General features: G+C 63.7%; 1 protein-coding gene across 1 annotated transcript; it reads left to right on the top strand.

The window, feature by feature from the left end:
• Positions 1–91: 91 nt before the first annotated feature.
• On the top strand, positions 92–14,520 carry LOC136789258 (elongation factor 1-gamma-like). Its single transcript, XM_066989290.1, is given in 12 exon segments — positions 92–249; positions 1,686–1,844; positions 1,948–2,011; positions 2,114–2,148; positions 2,150–2,257; positions 3,567–3,620; positions 3,622–3,711; positions 5,331–5,460; positions 7,162–7,369; positions 8,139–8,311; positions 9,989–10,113; positions 12,003–14,520. Coding segments are annotated over 12 exon segments (1,320 nt in total). The 5' UTR covers positions 92–234; the 3' UTR covers positions 12,162–14,520.
• Positions 14,521–21,988: the final 7,468 nt, after the last annotated feature.

The raw sequence follows: 21,988 nt of genomic DNA, 5'->3' as shown, positions 1-21,988 counted from the left end.
GGGGGGGGGTCCTGAGGCGCGGTGGGGCCCACCCGCGCCATCGCCGCTTGAAGGCCGCGTCGCCGCTTGAAGAGGGCGAGGCGCCGAGCCGGGGCTCGGTCTCCGCGGCAACCGCCCGGCCTCGCTTTACGGCTCCGGCCGCCTCGGCGCCGCGCGACAGTGCGGCCGCCAGCACTCGGCTGCTTTACGGCTGCGCGGCGCCGCCCCCCTCCCTCCCTCTCTCGCTCCCCCAAGATGGCGGTGACCGGGGTGAGTGCAGCGGCTCCGCGCCGCCATCCGCCGCCATCCGCCGCCCCCGAGCGGCCCCGGCCGCCGACCGCGGCCCGGATCGGTCCCGTGGGCTCCGAGGAACCGATCCGGGGGGGTTGGGAGCGCGGCGAGGCGCTGGGGGAGCCGCGATGGCGGCCTGGGGTTGGGGGGGGGGGGGGGAGGGGCGCGGCCTGGAGGAGACGGGGGGGGGCGGCGGGAGGCGGGGGGCGGCCCGGGGGGGGTCCCTGTGGTCCTCGGGGGTCCCTTTTGCCCTTGGGGGGGGTCCCCGTTGCCTGTCACGGTTCCCGTTGCTCGTGGGGGGGTCCCCGAGGTCCGTGGGAGGGTCCCCATTGACCTGGGAGGGGGTCCCCGAGGTCCTGGGGGGGTCCCCGAGGTCCTTTTGGGGCCCTGGTGCCCCTGGGGGCGTCCCCGTCCCTCACAGTGGGGTCCCCGTCGCCCATAACGGTGTCCCCAAGGTCCTTGGGGGTCCCCAGCCCCCATACTGGGGTCCCCGTCCCCCATAACGACGTCCCCAAGGTCCTTGGCGGGGTCCCCGTCCTTCAGGGCCACGCCCCCATCAACCTTGGTGGTGTCCCCATCGCCCACGGCGATGTCCCCAAGGTCCTCGGGGGTCCCCGCCCCCCCCTAACGATGTCCCCAAGGTCCCTGTGGGACCCCGTCACCCTCGGTGGGGTCCCCAGTGCCCATTGCGGGGTCCCCATCCCTCAAGGCCACGTCCCCATCAACCTTGGCGGTGTCCCCATCACCCGTGGTGATGTCCCCGTGGTTTTTAGGGGTCCCTGTCACCCATATGGGAGTCCCCATCACCCATACCGGTGTCCCCATTGCCCTTAATGGGGTCCCCATCACCCATACTGGTGTCCCCAAGGTTCTTGTGGGTCCCAGTGGCCCATACTGGGGTCTCCATCACCCATACTGGTGTCCCCATCACCCATAATGATGTCCCCAAGGTCTTTATGGGTCGCTAACAGCCATGGTGGGGTCCCCATCACCCATACTGGTGTCCCCATATCCCTTAATGGTGTCCCCATCGCCCATACTGGGGTCCCCATCACCCATAACAGTGTCCCCAAGGTCCTTGGGGGTCGCCATCACCCATACTGGGATCCCCATCGCCCATACTGGGGTCCCCATTGCCCTTAATGGGGCACCCATCACCCGTAGTGGGGTCCCCATCACCCATACTGGTGTCCCCATCGCCCATAACAATGTCCCCAAGGTCCTTGGGGGTCCCTATCGCCCATACTGGGGTCCCCATTGCCCATACTGGTGTCCCCGTCGCCCATACTGGTGTCCCCAAGGTCCTTGGGGGTCCCCACCTCCCCCAGCAGCACCCCCCCGGACACCGTGGGCGCCCACCTCACCTCCTCCTCTCCCCCCCCCGCCCCCCCGTGTCCCCCCCATGCCCCCCCCAGACCCTGTACACGTACCCCGAGAACTGGCGCGCCTTCAAGGCGCTGATCGCGGCGCAGTACAGCGGCGCCAAGCTCCGCGTCCTCTCCTCGCCGCCGCACTTCCACTTCGGCCAGACCAACCGCAGCCCCGACTTCCTGCGCAAGTTCCCCGTGGGCAAGGTGAGCAGTGCCCCCCCCGGCCCCATTATCCCCGTTTTTAGCCCCGTTTCCCCCCCCCCCCCAACCTCATTTTCGCCCCCAACGCCGCGACTCCCCTCCGCAGGTCCCGGCGTTCGAAGGGGATGACGGGTTCTGCGTCTTCGAGAGCAACGCCATCGCCTACTACGGTGAGTTCTTTTCCTCGAGGATGTGTTTTTTTTTTTTTTTTTACCTTTTTTGGCCCGTTTTTGGCCCGTTTCGGGGGTCTGAGCGTGGGCTGTGGGGTGCAGTGAGCAACGAGGAGCTGCGCGGCACCACGCGGGAGCGCGCGGGCCGAGGTGGTGCAGTGGGTGAACTTCGCCGACAGCGACATCGTGCCCCCCGCCAGCACCTGGGTGTTCCCCACGCTGGGCATCATGCACTACAACAAGCAGGTGGGTCCCAAAACGGGGGGGGGACGGGCCCCAAAACGGGGGGAGCGGCGTCGAAACGGGGGGAGCGGCATCGAAACGGGGGGAAACGGGCCCGAAACGGGGAGAAATGGGCCCAAAAATGGGGGGAATGGGCCCAAAAATGGGGGGAACGGGCCCAAAAATGACGGAAGTGGCGTCACAAATGGGGGAACGGCATCAAAAAGGGGGGAAACGGGCCCAAAAACGGGGGGAGTGGCATCAAAAAGGGGGGAATGGCATTGAAACGGGGGGAAACGGGCCCAAAAATGGGGGAAACGGGCCCAAAAATGGGGGAGTGGCATCAAAAAGGGGGGAAATGGGCCCAAAAATGGGGGGAACAGGCCCAAAAATGGGGGGGAAATGGCATCGAAACGGGGGGAAACGGCCCTGAAACGGGGGGAAATGGGCCCAAAAATGGGGGAGTGGCATCAAAAAGGGGGGAAATGGGCCCAAAAATGGGGGGAACAGGCCCAAAAATGGGGGGAGTGGCATCAAAAATGAGGGAAATGGTGCCAAAAATGAGGGAAGTGGCATCAAAAATGGGGGGAAATGGCATCAAAATGTGGGGAAACAGCCCCCAAAACGGGGGGAAACGGGCCCAAAAATGGGGGAGCAGCATCAAAACTGGGGAAACGGCATTGAAACAGGGGGAAACGGGCCCAAAAATGGGGGGAGTGGCATCAAAAATGGGGGGAAATGGCATCAAAACAGGGGTAAACGGCCCTGAAACGGGGGGAAATGGGCCCAAAAATGGGGGAGCAGCATCAAAACTGGGGAAACGGCATTGAAACGGGGGGAAACGGGCCCAAAACGGGGGGAACGGGCCCAAAAATGGGGGAAGTGGCATCAAAAATGGGGGGAAACAGCCCCAAAACGGGGGGAAACGGCCCCAAAATGGGGGGGAAACGGCCCCAAAATGGGGGAAACGGCCCCAAAATGGGGGGAACAGGCCCAAAAATGGGGGAAACGGGCCCAAAAATGGGGGGAGCGGCATCAAAAATGGGGGAACGGGCCCAAAAATGGGGGAAACAGGCCCAAAAATGAGGGAAATGGCCCCAAAATGGGGGGAAACGGCCCCGAAATGGGGGGAAACGGCCCCAAAACGGGGGGAGATGTGTCTGGGGGGGGGGGCCGTGTGTCCGTCTGAGCGCTCTCCGTGCTCCTGGCCCCCCCCCTGCCCCTTCCCTTTGGGTTTGGGGACAGTGGGGGGGGGGGATCGTGGGTCTGGGGGGGGTTTGGGGGATTTGGGGGTGTCCGGGGGGGTCCCCCACCGCCTGCCCCCCCCCCGCAGGCGACGGAGCAGGCGAAGGAGGAGGTGCGCCGGGCGCTGGCCGTGCTGGACGCCCCGCCTGCGCTGCCGGACCTTCCTGGTGGGCGAGCGCGTCTCGCTGGCCGACATCAGCGTCGTCTGCGCCCTGCTCTGGCTCTACAAGCAGGTGCGGCCCCAAAACGCCCCGAAATCCCCCCAAAAAACCCCGCCCCGAGTCCCCCGGCCGGGCCTCGCGGCCCCGAAACGGGGCGGACGTAGCTGAAAGGCGCCGCACGGCCCCGAAACGCGCCCCAAATGCCCCAAATCTTCCCGGACGCCCCCAAAACGGGGCTCGCTTGTCCCCCAAAACGGGCCTGACGCCCCCAAAACGGGCCTGACACCCCCAAAACTGGGCCCGACACCCCCAAAACGGGCCTCACGCCCCTAAAAGGCACCTCAGGGCCCCGAAACCCAACTCGTGGCCCAAAAATACGCCGCAAATCCCGCCCCCCCCCCCCAGATCTTCCTGACGTCCCAAAAACCCACCTCACGGCCCCAAAACCCAACCCGCATCCCCCCAGACCCCCCCGATGCCCCCCAAAACTCCCCCATGATGCCCCCAGACTCCCCCTGACACCCCCAAGCCCCCCCCCGATGCCCCCCAGACCCCCCTGACGCCCCCCAAACCCCACTCAAAACCCTTCCAACCTCCCCCAGACCCTCAAAGCCCCCCCACGATGCCCCCGGAACCCCCCCAGACCCCCCCCCCGACACCCCCAAGCCCCCCCCCGATGCCCCCAGACCCCCCCAACTGCCCCCCCAGACTCCCCTTACCACCCCCAAACCCCACTCAACCCCCCACGACACCCCCTGACCCCCCCCAGCCCTCTCCCAGCCCCCCCCAGACACCCCCAAGCCCCCCCCGATGCCCCCAGACCCCCTTGACTCCCCCTGACGCCCCCCAAACCCCACTCAAACCTCTCCCAACCTCTCCCAGACCCCCCAAAGCCCCCCCATGATGCCCCGAGAGCCCCCCAGACCCCCCCTGACCCCCCAAGCCTCCCCCAACACCCCCAGACCCCCCCAACTCCCCCCCAGACCCCCCCCGACGCCCCCCAAACCCCACTCAAACCCCTCCCAAACTCCCCCAGACCCCCCAACACCCCCCACGACACCCCTGACCCCCCCCAGCCCCCTCCCAACCCCCCCAGACCCCCCCATGATGCCCCCTGACCCCCCCAAGCCCCCCCGACACTCCCAAACCGCCCCCTTGACGCCCCCCAGACCCCCCCGACGGCCCCCAAACCCCACTCAAACCCCTCCCAACCTCCCCCAGACCCCCCGAAGCCCCCCAAAACCCCCCCATGATGCCCCCTGACCCCCCCAAGCCCCCCCCGACACTCCCAGACCGCCCCCTTGACGCCCCCCAGACCCCCCGAAGCCCCCCAAAGCCCCCCCACGATGCCCCCGGAGCCCCCCAGACCCCCCCCGACACCCCCAAGCCCCCCCTGATGCCCCCAGACCCCCCCAACTGCCCCCCCAGACTCCCCTTACCACCCCCAAACCCCTCCCAACCTCCCCCAAACCCCCCAACACCCCCCACGACACCCCCCTGACCCCCCCCAGCCCCCTCCCAACCCCCCCAGACCCCCCCCGATGCCCCCAGACCCCCCCCCAGACCCCCCTGACGCCCCCCAAACCCCACTCAAACCCCTCCCAACCTCCCCCAGACCCCCCGAAGCCCCCCGAAACCCCCCCGCGATGCCCCCGGAGCCCCCCCTGACCCCCCCGTGCCCCCCCCCCCAGGTGCTGGAGCCCGCCTTCCGGCAGCCCTACGCCAACGTCACGCGCTGGTTCGTCACCTGCCTCAACCAGCCCCAGTTCCGCGCCGTGCTGGGCGACGTGCCGCTGTGCCAGAGGATGGCCCACTTCGACGGTGGGGGGGGGACACGGGGGGGTCACTGGGGGGGTCGTTGGGGGCGTGGGGGGGTCATCGGGGGGGTATCGGGGGAAATAGGGGGGGTATTGGGGGAAATGGGGGGGGTATTGGGGGAAATGGGGGGGGTATTGGGGGAAATGGGGGGGGTATCTGGGGGGTACAGGGGGAAATAGGGGGGTATCGTGCCGCTGTGCCAGAGGATGGCGCACTTCGACGGTGGGGGGGGGGACATCTGGGGGGGTCATTGGGGGTGTGGGGGGGTTATTGGGGGGGTATCGGGGGAAATAGGGGGGGTATTGGGGGAAATGGGGGGGGTATTGGGGGAAATGGGGGGGGTATTGGGGGAAATGGGGGGGGTATTGGGGGAAATAGGGGGGTATTGGGGGAAATGGGGGGGGTATTGGGGAAATGGGGGGGGTATTGGGGGAAATAGGGGGGTATTGGGGGAAATAGGGGGGTATTGGGGGAAATGGGGGGGGTATTGGGGGAAATAGGGGGGTATTGGGGGAAATAGGGGGGTATCTGGGGGGTACAGGGGGAAATAGGGGGGTATCGTGCTGCTGTGCCAAAGGATGGCCCACTTCGACGGTGGGGGGGGACACGGGGGGGGGCGTGGGGGGGTCATCGGGGGTATTAGGGAAAATAGGGGGGTACTGGGGGGTTATTGGGGGGCATGGGGGGTTCCCAGGAGGACATAAGGGGGATTTTGGGGGGGATATGGGAGAAAATGAGGACGGGGGGGGTCATGGGGGACAGTGGGGGGACATGGGGGTTATCGGGGGGGGACATTGGGGGGGTACGGGGGGATGTTGGGGGTCATTGGAGGGGCCTTGGGGGTGTCCAGGGGACACTGGGGGGACGTGGGGGGATGGGGGGGGCATCAGGGGGATGTTGGGGGGACATTAGGGGATGGCGGGGGGACATGGGGGGACATCGGAGGGACATGGGGGATATTGGGGGGGTATCGGGGGACATGGGGGGGTACTGGGGGGACACGAGGGGGTATGGGGGGACACGGGGGGGCTATCGGGGGACACGGGGGGGCTATCGGGGGATATGAGGGGGGTATCAGGGGACCTGGGGGGATATCGGGGGACATGGGGGGGTATCAGGGGCACGGGATATTGGGGGGGCATGGGGGGGCTATCGGGATACAGGGGGGTATCAGGGGACACGGGGGGGGCTATCGGGGGATACGGGGGGGCTATCAGGGGACATGGGGGGTTATTGGGACATGGGGGGGTATCGGGGGACCCGGGGGGCTATCAGGGGACACGGGGGGGTATCAGGGGACATGGGGGGCTATCGGGGGACACAAGGGGCTATCGGGGGGCATGGGGGGCTATGAGGGGACATGGGGGGATATCGAGGGACACGGGGGGTAAGAGGGGGCACAGGAGGATATTGGGGGGCACTGGGGGGTATCGGGGGACATGGGGGGCTAACGGGATGGGGGGTTATCGGGGGACATGGGGGGGTATCGGGGGACACAGGGGCTATCAGGGGACATGGGGGGGCTATCGGGGGACACGGGGCTACTGGGGGACATGGGTTATTGGGACACGGGGGAGTTATCAGGGGACAGGGGCTATCAGGGGACACAAGGGGCTATTGGGGGACACGGGGGGGGATATCGGGGGTCCTGTCCTCCCCCCCCCAGCTGCGGGTGCTGACTCCCCCCCCCGCGTGCCCCCGCAGCCAAGAAGTTCGCCGAGAGCCAGCCGCGGAAGGAGGCGCCGCGCAAGGAGCGGGGCAAGGAGAAGGAGAAGGAGAAGGAGAGGGACAGGGACAAGGAGAGGGAGGAGCGGCGGCGCGACGAGGGCAGCCCCGAGGAGCTGGACGAGTGCGAGCAGGCCCTGGCCGCGGAGCCCAAGGCCAAGGACCCCTTCGCGCACCTGCCCAAGAGGTGGGGGGGCTGGGGGGGGACTGGGAGGGCTGGGGGGGGGACTGGGAGGGCTGGGGGGGGCTGGGGGGGCTGGGGGGGGAACTGAGGGGGACGCTGGAGGGATGAGGGGGACGGGGTGGGGACAGCGGGGACGCCTGGGGGGGGGGCTGGGGGGGATACGGTGGGGGAGGTGGGGACACTGGGGATACTGGGAGGGCGCTGGGGATGGTGGGGAGACCATGGGGACACTGGGGATACTGGGGGGACACTGGGGATGGTGGGGGGACACGGGGGACACCAGGGACGGTGAGGAGACCATGGGGACACTGGGGATACTGGGGGGACACTGGGGACGGTGGGAACACCGGGGGAATGATGGGGACACTGCGGGGCCCCCACGGAGTGGGTGCCCCCCCCGCACCCCGCGCCCCGCACCAATTCGGGGGTTTTCTGGTTTTTTTCTTCACCGATTTGATTTTTTCCCCCGTTTTTTGCTGTGACCCCGGAACCAATTTTGGGGTTTTCCATTTTTTGGTTCTCCGATTTAATTTCTGCCCCCCCAGAACCAATTTTGGGGTTTTCTGTTTATTTTTTTATTTATGGATTTGATGTTTTCCTCCGTTTTTTGCTGTGACCCCGGAACCAATTTTGGGCTTTTCCCTTTTTTCCCTTCCCCGATTCGATTTTTGCCCCCGTTTTTGCCGCTCCCCTGCACCAATTCTGGTTTCTTTTTGGTGTTTTTTCCTTCTCCCATTTAATCCCCCCCCCGTTTCTGCCGTGCCCCCCCCAGCCCCTTCGTCATCGACGAGTTCAAGCGCAAGTACTCCAACGAGGACACGCTGACGGTGGCGCTGCCGCACTTCTGGGAGCACTTCGACAAGGCCGGGTGGTCCATCTGGTACGGCGAGTACCGCTTCCCCGAGGAGCTCACCCAGACCTTCATGAGCTGCAACCTCATCACCGGTACCGGGGCCAAACCGGGGGGAAACGGGCAAAAAACGGGGGGAAATGGGCAAAAAACGGGGGGAAATGGGCAAAAAACGGGGATAACGGGGACGAACCGGGGAGAAAACGGGGAGAAAATGGGGATAATGGGGACAAAACGGGGAGAAAGTGGGGATGAAATGTGGATAATGGGGATGAAATGGGGACATAATGGGGATAATGAGGACAAAACAGGGAGAAAATTGGGATAATGGGGAGAAAATGGGGAAAAAACTGAGAGAAAATGGGGATAATGGGGAGAAAATAGGGAAAAAAACAGAGAAAATGGGGATAATGGGGAGAAAATGGGGATAATGGGGATGAACTGGGGAGAAAATGGGGATGAAATGGGGACATAATGGGGATAATGACGACAAAGCAGGGAGAAAATGGGGATAATGGGGAGAAAATGGGGATAATGGGGAGAAAACGGGAATAATGGGGATGAACTGGGGAGAAAATGGGGATGAAATGGGGACATAATGGGGATAATGACGACAAAGCAGGGAGAAAATGGGGATAATGGGGAGAAAATGGGGATAATGGCGAGACAACGGGGAGAGAATGGGGATAATGGGGATGAAATGGGGAGAAAATGGGGATAATGGGGACAAAACGGGGAGAAAACGGGGAGAAAATTGGGATAATGGGGACGAAAAGGGGAGAAAATGGGGAAAAAACAGAGATAATGGGGAGAAAACGGGGAGAAAACGGGGGTAATGGGGACGAAACGGGGGTAATGGGGCTGAAATGGGGACATAACGGGGACAGAATGGGGAGAAAACAGGGATAATGGGGACAAAACTGGAAGAAAATCGGGATAATGGGAAGAAAACGGGGAGAAAATGGGGATAATGGGGACAGAACAGGGAGATAATGGGGATAATGGGGATGAAACGGGGGTAATGGGGCTGAAATGGGGACAGAACGGGGACAGAACAGGGAGAAAACAGGGAGAAAACAGGGATAATGGGGATGAAATGGGGACAAAATTGGGACAAAATGGGGATAACGGGGACAAAACAGGGAGAAAATGGGGATATTGGGGAGAAAATGGGGATAAAATGGCGACAAAATAGGGATAATGGGGATGAAATGGGGAAAAAATGGGGACAACAGGGACGAAATGGGGACGAAACGGGAAAAATGTGGAGAAATGGGGATAAAATGGGGACAAAATGGGGATAACGGGGACAAAAACATGGATAACGGACAAAACAGGGATGAAATGGGGACAATGGGGACAAAACGGGGACATTGGGGACGAAATGGGGATAATGGGGATGAAACGGGGACAAAAACAGGGACAATGGAGACAAAATGGGGACGAAATGGGGAAGAAATGGGGATAAAATGGTGACAGTGAGGATGAAGTGGGGACAAAATGGGGACGATGGGGACAAACTGGAGACAACAGTGACAAAATGGGGACGAAACGGAGACAACGGGGATGAAAGTGGGATGAGGGGGGCTAAATTGGGGCAAAAACGGGGACAAAATAGGGACAAAAACGGGGACAAAATAGGGACAAAAACGGGGACAAAATGGGCAAAAATGGGGACGAAATGGGGACAAAATGGGCAAAAATGGGGACGAAATGGGGACGAAATGGGGACAGAAGGGTGACAACGGGGACAACCCCGTCGCGTCCCCCAGGCATGTTCCAGCGCCTGGACAAGCTGCGCAAGAACGCCTTCGCCAGCGTCATCCTGTTCGGCACCAACAACGACAGCAGCATCTCGGGCGTCTGGGTCTTCCGCGGCCAGGAGCTGGCCTTCACGGTGAGCCCCGGCCCCGAAACCGCCCCGATCGGCCCCAAATCGCCCCCGATCGGCCCCAAATCCGCCCCAATCGGCCCCAAATCCGCCCCGTTTGGCACCAATTCCCCCCGATCGGCACCAAATCCCCCCCCGATCGGCCCCAAATCCCCCCGATCGGCCCCCAATCCCCCCCATTTGGCCCCAAATCCCCCCCGTTTGGCCCCAAATCCCCCACGATCGGCCCCAAATCCCCCCGATCGGCCCCAAATCCCCCCCATTTGGCCCCAAATCCGCCCCGTTTGGCCCCAAATCCCCCCCGATCGGCCCCAAATCCCTCCCTATCAGCCCCAAATCTCCCCCGTTTGGCCCCAAATCCCCCCCGTTTGGTCCCAAATCCCCCCCGTTTGGCCCCAAATCCCCCCAATCGGCCCCAAATCCCCCCCGTTTGGCCCCAAATCCCCATCTTCGGGCCCCAGATCTCTGTGTCGGGCCCCAAATCCCCACATTGAGCCCCCAAATGCCTGCCTTGGTCCCCAGATCCCTTCGTTCAGGCCCCAAATCCCTGTATTCTGCCCCAAATCTCTGCATCGGGCCCCCAGATTTGCATATTCAGCCCCCAAATCCTTACGTTTGAGCCCCCAAATCCCTGCGTTGGGCCCCAAATCTCCACATTTGGCCCCCCAAATCCCCATGCTGGCCCCCAAATCTCCACATCAGGCCCCAAATCCCCGCATTGAGCCCCTAAATCCCTGTGTTGGGCCCCAAATCCCTGCGTTGGACCCCCAAATTTCCACGTTCAGCCCCCAAATCCCAGTGCCTGTTCCCCAAATCTCCGTGTTGGGTCCCAAATCTGCATGTTTGGGTCCCAAATCCCCACGTTCAGGCCCCAAAATCCCTGTGTTGGGCCCCAAAATCCCTGTGTCAGGCCCCAAATCCCCATGTTGGCCCCCAAATCTCCACATCAGGCCCCGAATCCCCAGATTGAGCCCCCAAATCCCTGGATTTGGCCCCAAATCCCTGCATTCGGGCCCCAAATCCCTGCATCAGGCCCCCAGATTTCCACACTCAGGCCCCAAATCCCCGTGTTTGGCCCCCAAATCCCCTCGTTGGGCCCCAAATCTCCACATTTGGCCCCCAAATCCCCCCTTTCAGCCCCCAACTTCCTCCATTCCGCCCCAAATCCCTGTATTTGGGCCCCAAATCTCCCTTTTTGGCCCCCAAATCCTTGCATTGAGGCCCCCAAATTCCCACTTTTGGCCCCCAATCCCTGCATTGGCCCCAAAATCCCTTTGTTTGGCCCCCAGCTCTCTGAATTTGGACCCCAACTCCCCCTGTTCTGCCCCCAAATCCCCACTTTTACGCCCCCAAGTCCCCATTTTTGAGCCCCCAGCTCCCCATTTTCGGGCCCCACCCCCCCGTTCTGCCCCCACCTCCCCCTGTTCTGCCCCCCCTTCCCCACTTTTGCCCCCCACCTCCCCGTTTTTGGGCCCCAACTCCCCCCGTTCTGCCCCCAACTCCCCACTTTTGGTCCCCAGATCCCCATTTTTGGGCCTCAGCCCCCCTGTTGCGCCCCCACCTCCCCACTTCTACCCCCCACCTCCCCATTTTCAGGCCCCAAACCCCCGTTCTGCCCCCAAATCCCCACTTTTACCCCCCACCTCCCCACTTCTACCCCCCACCTCCCCATTTTTGGGCCCCAACGCCCCTGTTCTGCCCCCAACGCCCCCGTTCTGCCCCCACCTCCCCACTTTCGCCCCCCCCCTCCCCGTTTTCAGGCCCCAACCCCCCCGTTCTGCCCCCACCTCCCCACTTTCGCCCCCCCACCTCCCCGTTTTCGGGCCCCACCCCCCCCGTGGCGCCCCCGCCTCCCCACTTTTCGCCCCCCGACGCCCCGTTTCGTCCCCCCGCAGCTGAGCCCCGACTGGCAGGTGGACTACGAGTCGTACGCGTGGCGCAAGCTGGACAGCGACAGCGCCGAGTGCCGGGCCCTGGTGCGGGAGTACTTCAGCTGGGAGGGTGCCTTCGCGCACGTGGGCAAGGCCTTCAACCAGGGCAAGATCTTCAAGTGACCCAAGGCAGCTGGCGCCACGGGGTGCCCGGCGCGACGGGGCGCGGCGGCGGCGTCTCGGGGCGCGGCGGCGGACCGCGGCGCAGCGGGGTACGTCGGCGTGTTGCGGCGCGGCGCGTCACTCTGTCGCGACGTGGCGTGGCGGCGTCATCGTGGCACAGCGCGTCGTCGTGTCGTGACATGTCGGCGTGTCGTGACATGTCATCGTGTCACCACATCGCGTCACTGTGTCATGACGTGTCATGTCACAACATCGTCATCGTGTCACAGCGCGTCGTGGTGTCATGACATGTCGTTGTGTCATGACATGTCGTCGTGTTGTGACATGTCGTTGTGTCGTGACATGTCGTTGTGTCATGACATGTCGTGTCGTGACATGTCGTTGTGTCGTGACATGTCGTTGTGTTGTGACATGTCATTGTGTCACCACATCGCGTCACTGTGTCACGACGTGTCATGTCACAACATCGTCATCGTGTCACAGCGCGTCGTGGTGTCATGACATGTCGTTGTGTCATGACATGTCGTTGTGTCATGACATGTTGTCGTGTCGTGACATGTCGTGTCGTGACATGTCATTGTGTCATGACGTCGTTGTGTCATGACATGTCGTTGTGTCGTGACATGTCATTGTGTCGTGACATGACATCGTGTCACCACGTCGCGTCACTGTGTCACGACGTGTCATGTCACAACATCGTCGTTGTGTCACAGCGCATCGTGGTGTCATGACATGTTGTTGTGTCATGACATGTCATTGTGTCGTGACATGACATCGTGTCACCACGTCGTGTCACTGTGTCACAACGTGTCCTGTCACAACATCGTCATCGTGTCACAGCACGTCATGGTGTCATGACATGTCGTCGTGTCATGACATGTCGTCGTGTCATGACATGTCGTTGTGTCATGACATGTCGTTGTGTCATGACATGTCGTTGTGTCGTGACATGACATCATGTCACCACATCGCGTCACTGTGTTACGACGTGTCATGTCACAACATTGTCATCGTGTCACAGCGTGTTGTGGTGTCGTGACATGTCGTTGTGTCATGACATGTCGTTGTGTCGTGACATGTCGTTGTGTCCTGACATGTCGTTGTGTTGTGACATGTCATCGTGTCACCACATCACGTCACTGTGTCACGACGTGTCATGTCACAACATCGTCGTTGTGTCACAGCGCGTCGTTGTGTCATGACATGTCGTCATGTCACGACATGACATCGTGTCACCACATCGCGTCACTGTGTCACAACGTGTCCTGTCACAACATCGTCATCGTGTCACAGCACATCATGGTGTCATGACATGTCGTTGTGTCATGACATGTCATGGTGTCGTGACATGTCGTTGTGTCATGACATGTCATCGTGTCGTGACATGTCGTCCTGTCACCACGTCGCGTCACTGTGTCACGACGTGTCATGTCACAACATCGTCATCGTGTTGCAGCGCGTCGTGGTGTCGTGACATGCGGTCGTGTCACGACGTGCCATCACATTTGTGTCATGACGTGTCGTCATGTCGTAACATGTCACAACATGTCACTGTCATCATGTCGTGATACGTCATCGTGTCACGTCACGACATGTCACCGTGTCACAATGTGTCATCGTATTGTGACGCGTCAGCGCGTCGTGACGTGTTACACCGTGTCACTGTCGTGACATGTCGCTAGGTGTCAGCATGTCACATCGTGCCCCGACGTGTCATCATGTCATGACGTCTCGTTGTGTCATGCCATGTCGCTGTGTCACAATGTGTCATCACGTCGCGACATGTCACAATGTCATTGTCACGACGCGTTGCGTTATGACATCACCGTGTTGTGACATGTCGTGACGTCTCATGTCACACCGTGTCAGAACTTGTCACTGTGTCATGACGTCATCATGTCACGATGTGTCATCATGTCGTGACATGTCACCATGTCACAACACGTCACTGTCGCAACTTGTGTCACGATGCCACTGTTACATGTCGGCCTGTTGCAACATGTCAACGTCGTGACATCGTGTCCTGACATGTCACCATGTCACGTGTCGCCATGCTGCGACACGTCCCCATGTCCCGGCACGTCCCCATGTCCCGGCACGTCCCCGTGTCCCGACACGTTGCCATGTCATGCCATGTCCCGGCACGTCCCCGTGTCGCGATGCATCCCCGTGTCCCGACACATCCCCATGTCCCGACACGCCGCCATGTCGTGCCATGTCCCGGCACGTCCCCGTGTCGCGATGCGTCCCCACGTTGCTGCGGCGCCGCGTGTCGCCGCGCCGCGTCACCGTGTCGTGACATGTCAGGACGCGTCGCCGCAGACGGAGCCACGCGGCCAATAAATGGGAACGGATCCGGCCCCGGCGGTGGCCTGGGGGCGTCAGGGGGGGAACTGGGGGGTACTGGGAGCCACTGGGCACCAACTGGGGGTTACTGGGTGCTGTTGGGAGCCACTGGGGGTTACTGGGCACCATTGAGCACCAACTGGGTGTTACTGGGAGCTGTTGGGGGTTGACTGGGAGTTACTGGGTGATGCTGAGAGCCACTGGGGGTAACTGGAGCCCAATTGGCACCACTGGGCATTACTGGGGGATACTGGGGGGTACTGGGAGTTATTGGGCACCAACTGGGTGTTACTGGGAGCCTTTGGGTGTCACTGGGAGTTACTGGGAGCCACTGGGGGTCACTGGAACCCACTGGGAGCCGAGTTACGGGGCGCCGCTGGGCACCACTGGCTGTTACTGGGAGCTACTGGGCGTTACTGGGAGCCACGGGGCACCACCGGCAGTCCCCGCCCCCCCCCCCACGTGACCCAGCGCCACCGCCCTCCTGGCCCCGCCCACTGAGGCCACGCCCATCGAGGCCACGCCCCCCCCAGGCCCCGCCCCCCCCCCCCAGGCCCCGCCCCCCCAGGCCCCGCCCCCCGGCAGCTGAGTCACGGCGGGACCGGGGCGGTGGCGGGGCCGCGCCCACCAGAGCCACCAGTACGGACCAGTACGGACCAGTATGGAGCAGTACGGACCAGTATGGAGCAGTACGGACCAGTATGGAGCAGTGCGGACCAGTATGGAGCAGTGCGGACCAGTATGGACCAGTACGGACCAGTGGCACCAGTGCGAGGCAGCGCCCACCAGTGCAGACCAGTGCCCACCAGTTTGCACCAGTTCAGACCAGTGTCCAACAGTTCAGACCAGTGCCTACCAGTTCAGACCAGCACCCACCAGTGCAGACCAGTGCCCACCAATGCAGACCAGTGCCCACCAGTTTGCACCAGTTCAGACCAGTGCCCACCAGTTTGCACCAGTCCAAGCCAGCACCCACCACTGCTCACCAGTCCAAACCAGTGCCCACCAGCCCAAACCAGTGCCCACTAGTTCAGACCAGTTTGAACCAACGCCCATCAGTTCAAACCAGCATCCACCAGCACCCACCAGTTAAAACCAGTTCACACCAGTTTAAGCCAGCACCTGCCAGTGAGCACCAGCAAAAGCCAGCGTGCACCAGTGCCACCAGTTTGCACCAGTGCCTGCCAGTGCCCACCAGTTCAGACCAGTTCAGACCAGCTCCGACCAGCATCCACCAGTTCAATCCAGTGCCCACCAATTCAGACCAGCACACACCAGTGCAGACCAGTGTCCACCAGTTTGCACCAGTTAAAACCGGTGTCCAACAGTTCCGACCAGTGCCCACCAGTTCAGACCAGTGGCCACCAGTGGCCACCAGTTCAGACCAGCGCCAACCAGTTCTGACCAATTCCAACCAGTTCAATCCAGTGCCCATCAGTTCAGGCCACTTTGCACCAGATAAAACCAGTGCCCACCAGTTTGCACCAGTTCAGACCAGTTCAGACCTGCACCCACCAGTTCTGACCAGTGCCCACCAGTTCAAACCAGTTTGCACCACTTCAGACCAGCAGCCACCAGTTCAGACCAGCGGCCACCAGTTCAGACCAGTGCCCACCAGTTCAGATCAGTTTGCACCAGTTCAGACCAGTGGCCACCAGTTAAGACTAGTTTGCACCAGTTCAGACCAGCGCCCAGCAGTGCCCACCAGTTCAGACCAGTGCCCACCAGTTCAGACCAGCGCCCACCAGTTTGCACCAGTTCAGACCAGTGCCCACCAGTTCGGACCAGTTCGGACCAGTTCAGACCCGCGCCCCCCCCGTCCAGCTGTGGTGGGGGAGGGGCGGTGCCGCACATCTGGACCCGCCCCTCCCCCCCCCGCCCCCCCCCGGCCGCGCCCAGGCCCGGGGCTGAGTCAGCGCGGGGGCGGCGAGCGGGAACGGGCCGAAATCGGGCGGAATCGGGCAAAATTGGGCGGAATCGGCGAAATCGGGCAAAACGGGGCAAAACGGGGCGAAACGGGGCAGATTTGGGCAAAACCGGGCGGGGGGGGGGGGCAAAGCCCCGCTGCGAACCCCACAGCCGGGCCCCACATCTGGGGGGCAGCCCCTGCCCCACTGCTCGCCTCCAGCCCCACACTTATGGGGCTGCCCCACATCTATGGGACTGCCCCCTTCTGCAGCCCCGCGCCCCACATCTATGGGGCTGCCCCACACTGCCCCACACTTATGGGGCTGCCCCACACTTATGGGGCTGCCCCACATCTCCCCCCAGCCCCACACTTATGGGGCTGCCCCACACTGCCCCACACTTATGGGGCTGCCCCACACTTATGGGGCTGCCCCACACCTATGGGGCTGCCCCACATCTCCCCCCCCAGCCCACCCCTATGGGGTTAACCCCCTTCACAGCCCCGTGCCCCACACCTATGGGGCTGCTCCAACCCTATGGGGCTGCCCCACTTCTCTCCCCTAGCCCCACCCCTATGGGACTGCCCCCTTTTGCAGCCCCGCGCCCCACATCTATGGGGCTGCCCTACACTTATGGGGCTGCCCCACACCTATGGGGCTGCCCCACATCTCCCCCAACAGCCTCACCCCTATGGGGTTAACCCCCTTCACAGCCCCATGCCCCACACCTATGGGGCTGCTCCAACCCTATGGGGCTGCCCCACACCTATGGGGCTGCCCCACATCTCCCCCCCAGCCCCACACCTATGGGGCTGCCCCACATCTCCCCCCCCAGCCCCACCCCTATGGGGCTGCCCCCCCCCCCCCCCGAGTCCCATTTCTTGCCCCCCCAGCCCCACATCCGTGGGGCAGGCCCAGCCCCACTGCTTGCTTCCAGCCCCACACTTATGGGGCTGCCCCACATCCATGGGGCTGCCCCGCTTCCCCCCCCCCCCCCCCGGCTCTTTCCCTGCCCAGCCCCGCGCGGGGGGGGGGCGGGGCCAAATTCCTGCGGGGGGGGCCGGGGAGCGAGGCGGGGCGGGGGCGGGGCTACCGCGACTGGGCGGGGCACTGGGGGAACTGGGAGCGGTGCTGGTGTGACTGGGAATGGTCCCGGGTTAACTGGGAGTGGTCCCAGCGTAACGGGGAGTGGTGCTGGGGCGACTGGGAATGGCACTGGGGTAACTGGGAATGGTCCCAGTGTTGCTGGGGCAACTGGGAATGGCACTGGGGTAACTGGGAGTGGTCCCAGTGTAACCCGGATCGGTGCTGGGGCAACTGGGAGCAGTGCTGGGGGAACTGGGAATGGTCCCAGGGGAACTGGGAGCAGTGCTGGTGTAACTGGGAACTGCCCCGGTGCAACTGGGAAAGGCACTGGTGTAACTGGGGGTGGTCCCAGTGTAACTGCCCCACTGGTGCTGGGGCAACTGGGAGTGGTCCCATTGTAAGTGGGAGCAGCGCTGGAGTAACTGGGAATGGTCCCGTTGGAACTGGGAGCAGCGCTGGAGTAACTGGGAATGGTCCCAGTGCAACTGGGAATGGTGCTGGGGCAACTGGGAGTGGTGCTGGTGTGACTGGGAACTGCACGGGGCAACTGGGAACTGCCCCAGTGCAGCTGGAATGGCACTGGTGTAACTGGGCAGCGCCATGGGGCAGGGCTATGGGGCAGGGCTATGGGGCAGGGCTATGGGGCAGGGTTATGGGGCAGGGTTATGGGGCAGCGCTATGGGGCAGGGTTATAGGGCAGGGCTGTGGGGCAGGGCTATGGGGCAGGGCTATGGGGCAGGGCTATGGGGCAGGGTTATAGGGCAGGGCTATGGGGCAGGGCTATGGGGCAGGGCTATGGGGCAGGGTTATGGGGCAGGGCTATGGGGCAGGGCTATGGGGCAGGGTTATAGGGCAGGGCTATGGGGCAGGGTTATGGGGCAGGGCTATGGGGCAGGGCTATGGGGCAGGGTTATGGGGCAGGGCTATGGGGCAGGGCTATGGGGCAGGGTTATAGGGCAGGGCTATGGGGCAGGGCTATGGGGCAGGGCTATGGGGCAGGGTAATAGGGCAGGGTTATAGGGCAGGGCTATGGGGCAGGGCTATGGGGCAGGGTTATAGGGCAGGGCTATGGGGCAGGGCTATGGGGCAGGGCTATGGGGCAGGGTTATAGGGCAGGGCTATGGGGCAGGGTTATAGGGCAGGGTTATAGGGCAGGGCTATGGGGCAGGGTTATGGGGCAGGGCTATGGGGCAGGGCTATGGGGCAGGGCTATGGGGCAGGGTTATGGGGCAGGGATATGGGGCAGGGTTATGGGGCAGGGCTATAGGGCAGGGTTATGGGGCAGGGCTATGGGGCAGGGCTATAGGGCAGGGTTATGGGGCAGGGCTATGGGGCAGGGCTATGGGGCAGGGCTATGGGGCAGGGATATGGGGCAGGGTTATAGGGCAGGGCTATGGGGCAGGGTTATGGGGCAGGGCTATGGGGCAGGGCTATGGGGCAGGGTTATAGGGCAGGGCTATGGGGCAGGGCTATGGGGCAGGGCTATGGGGCAGGGCTATGGGGCAGGGTTATGGGGCAGGGCTATGGGGCAGGGCTATGGGGCAGGGTTATGGGGCAGCGCTATGGGGCACAACGCTATGGGGCAGCGCCATGGGGCACCCCACTACTCCCGCCCCCCCCGCTATGGGGCAGGGACCCCCCTTGCCCCCCCCCGCCCCACGGCCCCGCCGGGCGCAGCCGGGGCTCGGGGCAGGACGCGGTGGCCCCGCGCCAGGTCGGAATCCCAAAAATCCCCCACGTGGCCTCGGCGAAGGGGGAGGGGCTCCTGGCCCCGCCCCCCCCCCCACACCCCCCCCCCACGGACACGGGTGGGCGGCTGGGGGGGGGGGGGGCGCGGCCGTGGGGTTCCCGTGGGCGGCACCTGGGGGGCGGCACTTGGGGGGCAGCACTTGGGGGTGTCACTTGGGGGGCGGCACTTATGGGGCAGCACTTGGGGGGCAGCATTTATGGGGTGTCACTTGGGGGGCAGCACCTGGGGGGCAGCACTTATGGGGCAGCACTTGGGGGGTGTCACTTGGGGGGCGGCACTTATGGGGCGGCACTTGGGGGGCAGCACTTGGGGGGTGTCACTTGGGGGGCGGCACTTATGGGGCGGCACTTGGGGGGCAGCACTTGGGGGGTGTCACTTGGGGGGCGGCACCTGGGGGGCGGCACTTGGGGGGCGGCACTTATGGGGCAGCACTTATGGGGCAGCACTTATGGGGTGTCACTTGGGGGGCAGCACCTGGGGGGCGGCGCTTGGGGGGCGGCGCTTGGGGGGCCCCAGCCCCACGGACGCTGGGTTGTGGGGGGGTGGTCCCGGGGGGGGGGGCGGGGCTCGAGGGGGATTCCTGAAGGGGGAGGGGCGGGGGGGGGGGGGGTTCCCTTTGGGGGTGGGGAGGGAATTCCGGGGGTGGGGGCGGGGCTACGCGGGGGCTTCCCCCCGAGGGCGGGGCCGGGGGGGGAGGGGGTTCCCGGGGGGGGGGGGGGGGCTATGGGGGGGCTGGGGGGGGGGTGCAGGGGCTATGGGGGGGGGCTGGGGGGGGGGGGGGGTCCGGGGTTTATGGGGTTAACGGGGGTGATGGGGGGGGCTGGGGGGGGGCCGGGGCTCTGTGCTCCCTATAGGTCCCCAGGGGCCCCTATAGCACCCCCCGCGTCCCTCCCCGGGCCCTACAGGTCCCTATGGCCCCTATAGGTCCCCACAGGTCCCTATGGCCCCTATAGGTCCCCACAGGTCCCGATGGCCCCTATAGGTCCCCACAGGGCCCTATGGCCCCTATAGGTCCCCACAGGTCCCTATGGCCCCTATAGGTCCCCACAGGTCCCGGGGGTCCCTATAGGTCCCCACAGGTCCCGGGGGTCCCTATAGGTCCCCACAGGTCCCTATGGTCTTTATAGGTCCCCACAGGGCCCTATGGCCCCTATAGGTCCCCACAGGTCCCGGGGGTCCCTATAGGTCCCCACAGGTCCCTATGGTCCCTATAGGTCCCCACAGGTCCCGGGGGTCCCTATAGGTCCCCACAGGTCCCTATGGCCCCTATAGGTCCCCACAGGTCCCTATGGTCTCTATAGGTCCCCACAGGTCCCTATGGCCCCTATAGGTCCCCACAGGTCCCTATGGTCTCTATAGGTCCCCACAGGTCCCTATGGCCTCTATAGGTCCCCACAGGTCCCTATGGTCTCTATAGGTCCCCACAGGTCCCTATGGCCTCTATAGGTCCCCACAGGTCCCTATGGTCTCTATAGGTCCCCACAGGTCCCTATGGCCCCTATAGGTCCCCACAGGTCCCTATGGCCCCTATAGGTCCCCACAGGTCCCTATGGTCTCTATAGGTCCCCACAGGTCCCTATGGCCCCTATAGGTCCCCACAGGTCCCTATGGCCCCTATAGGTCCCCACAGGTCCCTATGGCCTCTATAGGTCCCCACAGGTCCCTATGGCCCCTATAGGTCCCCACAGGTCCCTATGGTCCCTATAGGTCCCCACAGGTCCCTATGGCCCCTATAGGTCCCCACAGGTCCCGGGGGTCCCTATAGGTCCCCACAGGTCCCTATGGTCTCTATAGGTCCCCACAGGTCCCTATGGCCCCTATAGGTCCCCACAGGTCCCTATGGTCCCTATAGGTCCCCACAGGGCCCTATGGTCTCCGCGCGTCCCTGCGGGTCCTTCCAGTACCCGACGGGTCCCCACGTGTCCCCCCGGTCCCTACAGGACCCCCCGGTCACTACACGTCCCTACAGGACCCCCGCTCCCTATGAGCCCCCCTGGTCCCTATAGGTCCCTACGGGACCCCCCAGTCCCTACAGTTCCCTATAGGACCCCACGTGTCCCCCCGTTCCCTATGTGTCCCCATAAGACCCCTCGGTCCCTATAGGACCCCCCCCGGACGTCCTGGTCCCTACAGGTTTCTATAGGACCCCCCGGCCCCTACAGCTCCCTATAGGACCCCACGTGTCCCCCCAGTCCCTACAGGTCCCTATGAGTCCCACCGGTCCCCTCGGTCCCTAGAGGACCCTATAGGACCGCACCGATACCCCCAGTCCCTATAGGACCCTACAGGTCCCCACAGGACCTCCCCCGCTCCCTATGAGTCTCCCTGGTCCCTATAGGACCCCCAAGGACTCTCCGGTCCCTACAGGTCCCTATAGGACCCCTCGCTCCCTATGAGTTCCCCCGGTCCCTACAGGTCCCTATCGGACCCCCCGCTCCCTATCGCCCCCCCCGGTCCCTATGTGTCCCTATAGATCCCTATCGGACCCCGTGGTCCCTATCGGACCCCCCCCCCCCCGCTCCCCCCGGGCCCTACAGGTCCCTATAGGACCCCCTCCGTCCCCCCAATCCCCCCGGTCCCTACAGGTCCCTATCGGACCCCCCCGCTCCCCCCGGGCCCTACAGGTCCCTATAGGACCCCCCGGTCCCTATGTGTCCCTATCGGACCCCCCCCCCTCCCCCTGGTCCCTACAGGTCCCTATCGGTCCCCCCGGTCCCTACAGGTCCCTATCGGACCCC

This window comes from Anser cygnoides, unplaced genomic scaffold (genome assembly GCF_040182565.1).
Source record: "Anser cygnoides isolate HZ-2024a breed goose unplaced genomic scaffold, Taihu_goose_T2T_genome scaffold_43_1, whole genome shotgun sequence".
Classification (NCBI taxonomy): domain Eukaryota; kingdom Metazoa; phylum Chordata; class Aves; order Anseriformes; family Anatidae; genus Anser; species Anser cygnoides.
The sequence above is the reverse complement of the archived record's forward strand: the minus strand, read 5'-3'. Positions and strand labels throughout refer to the sequence as shown.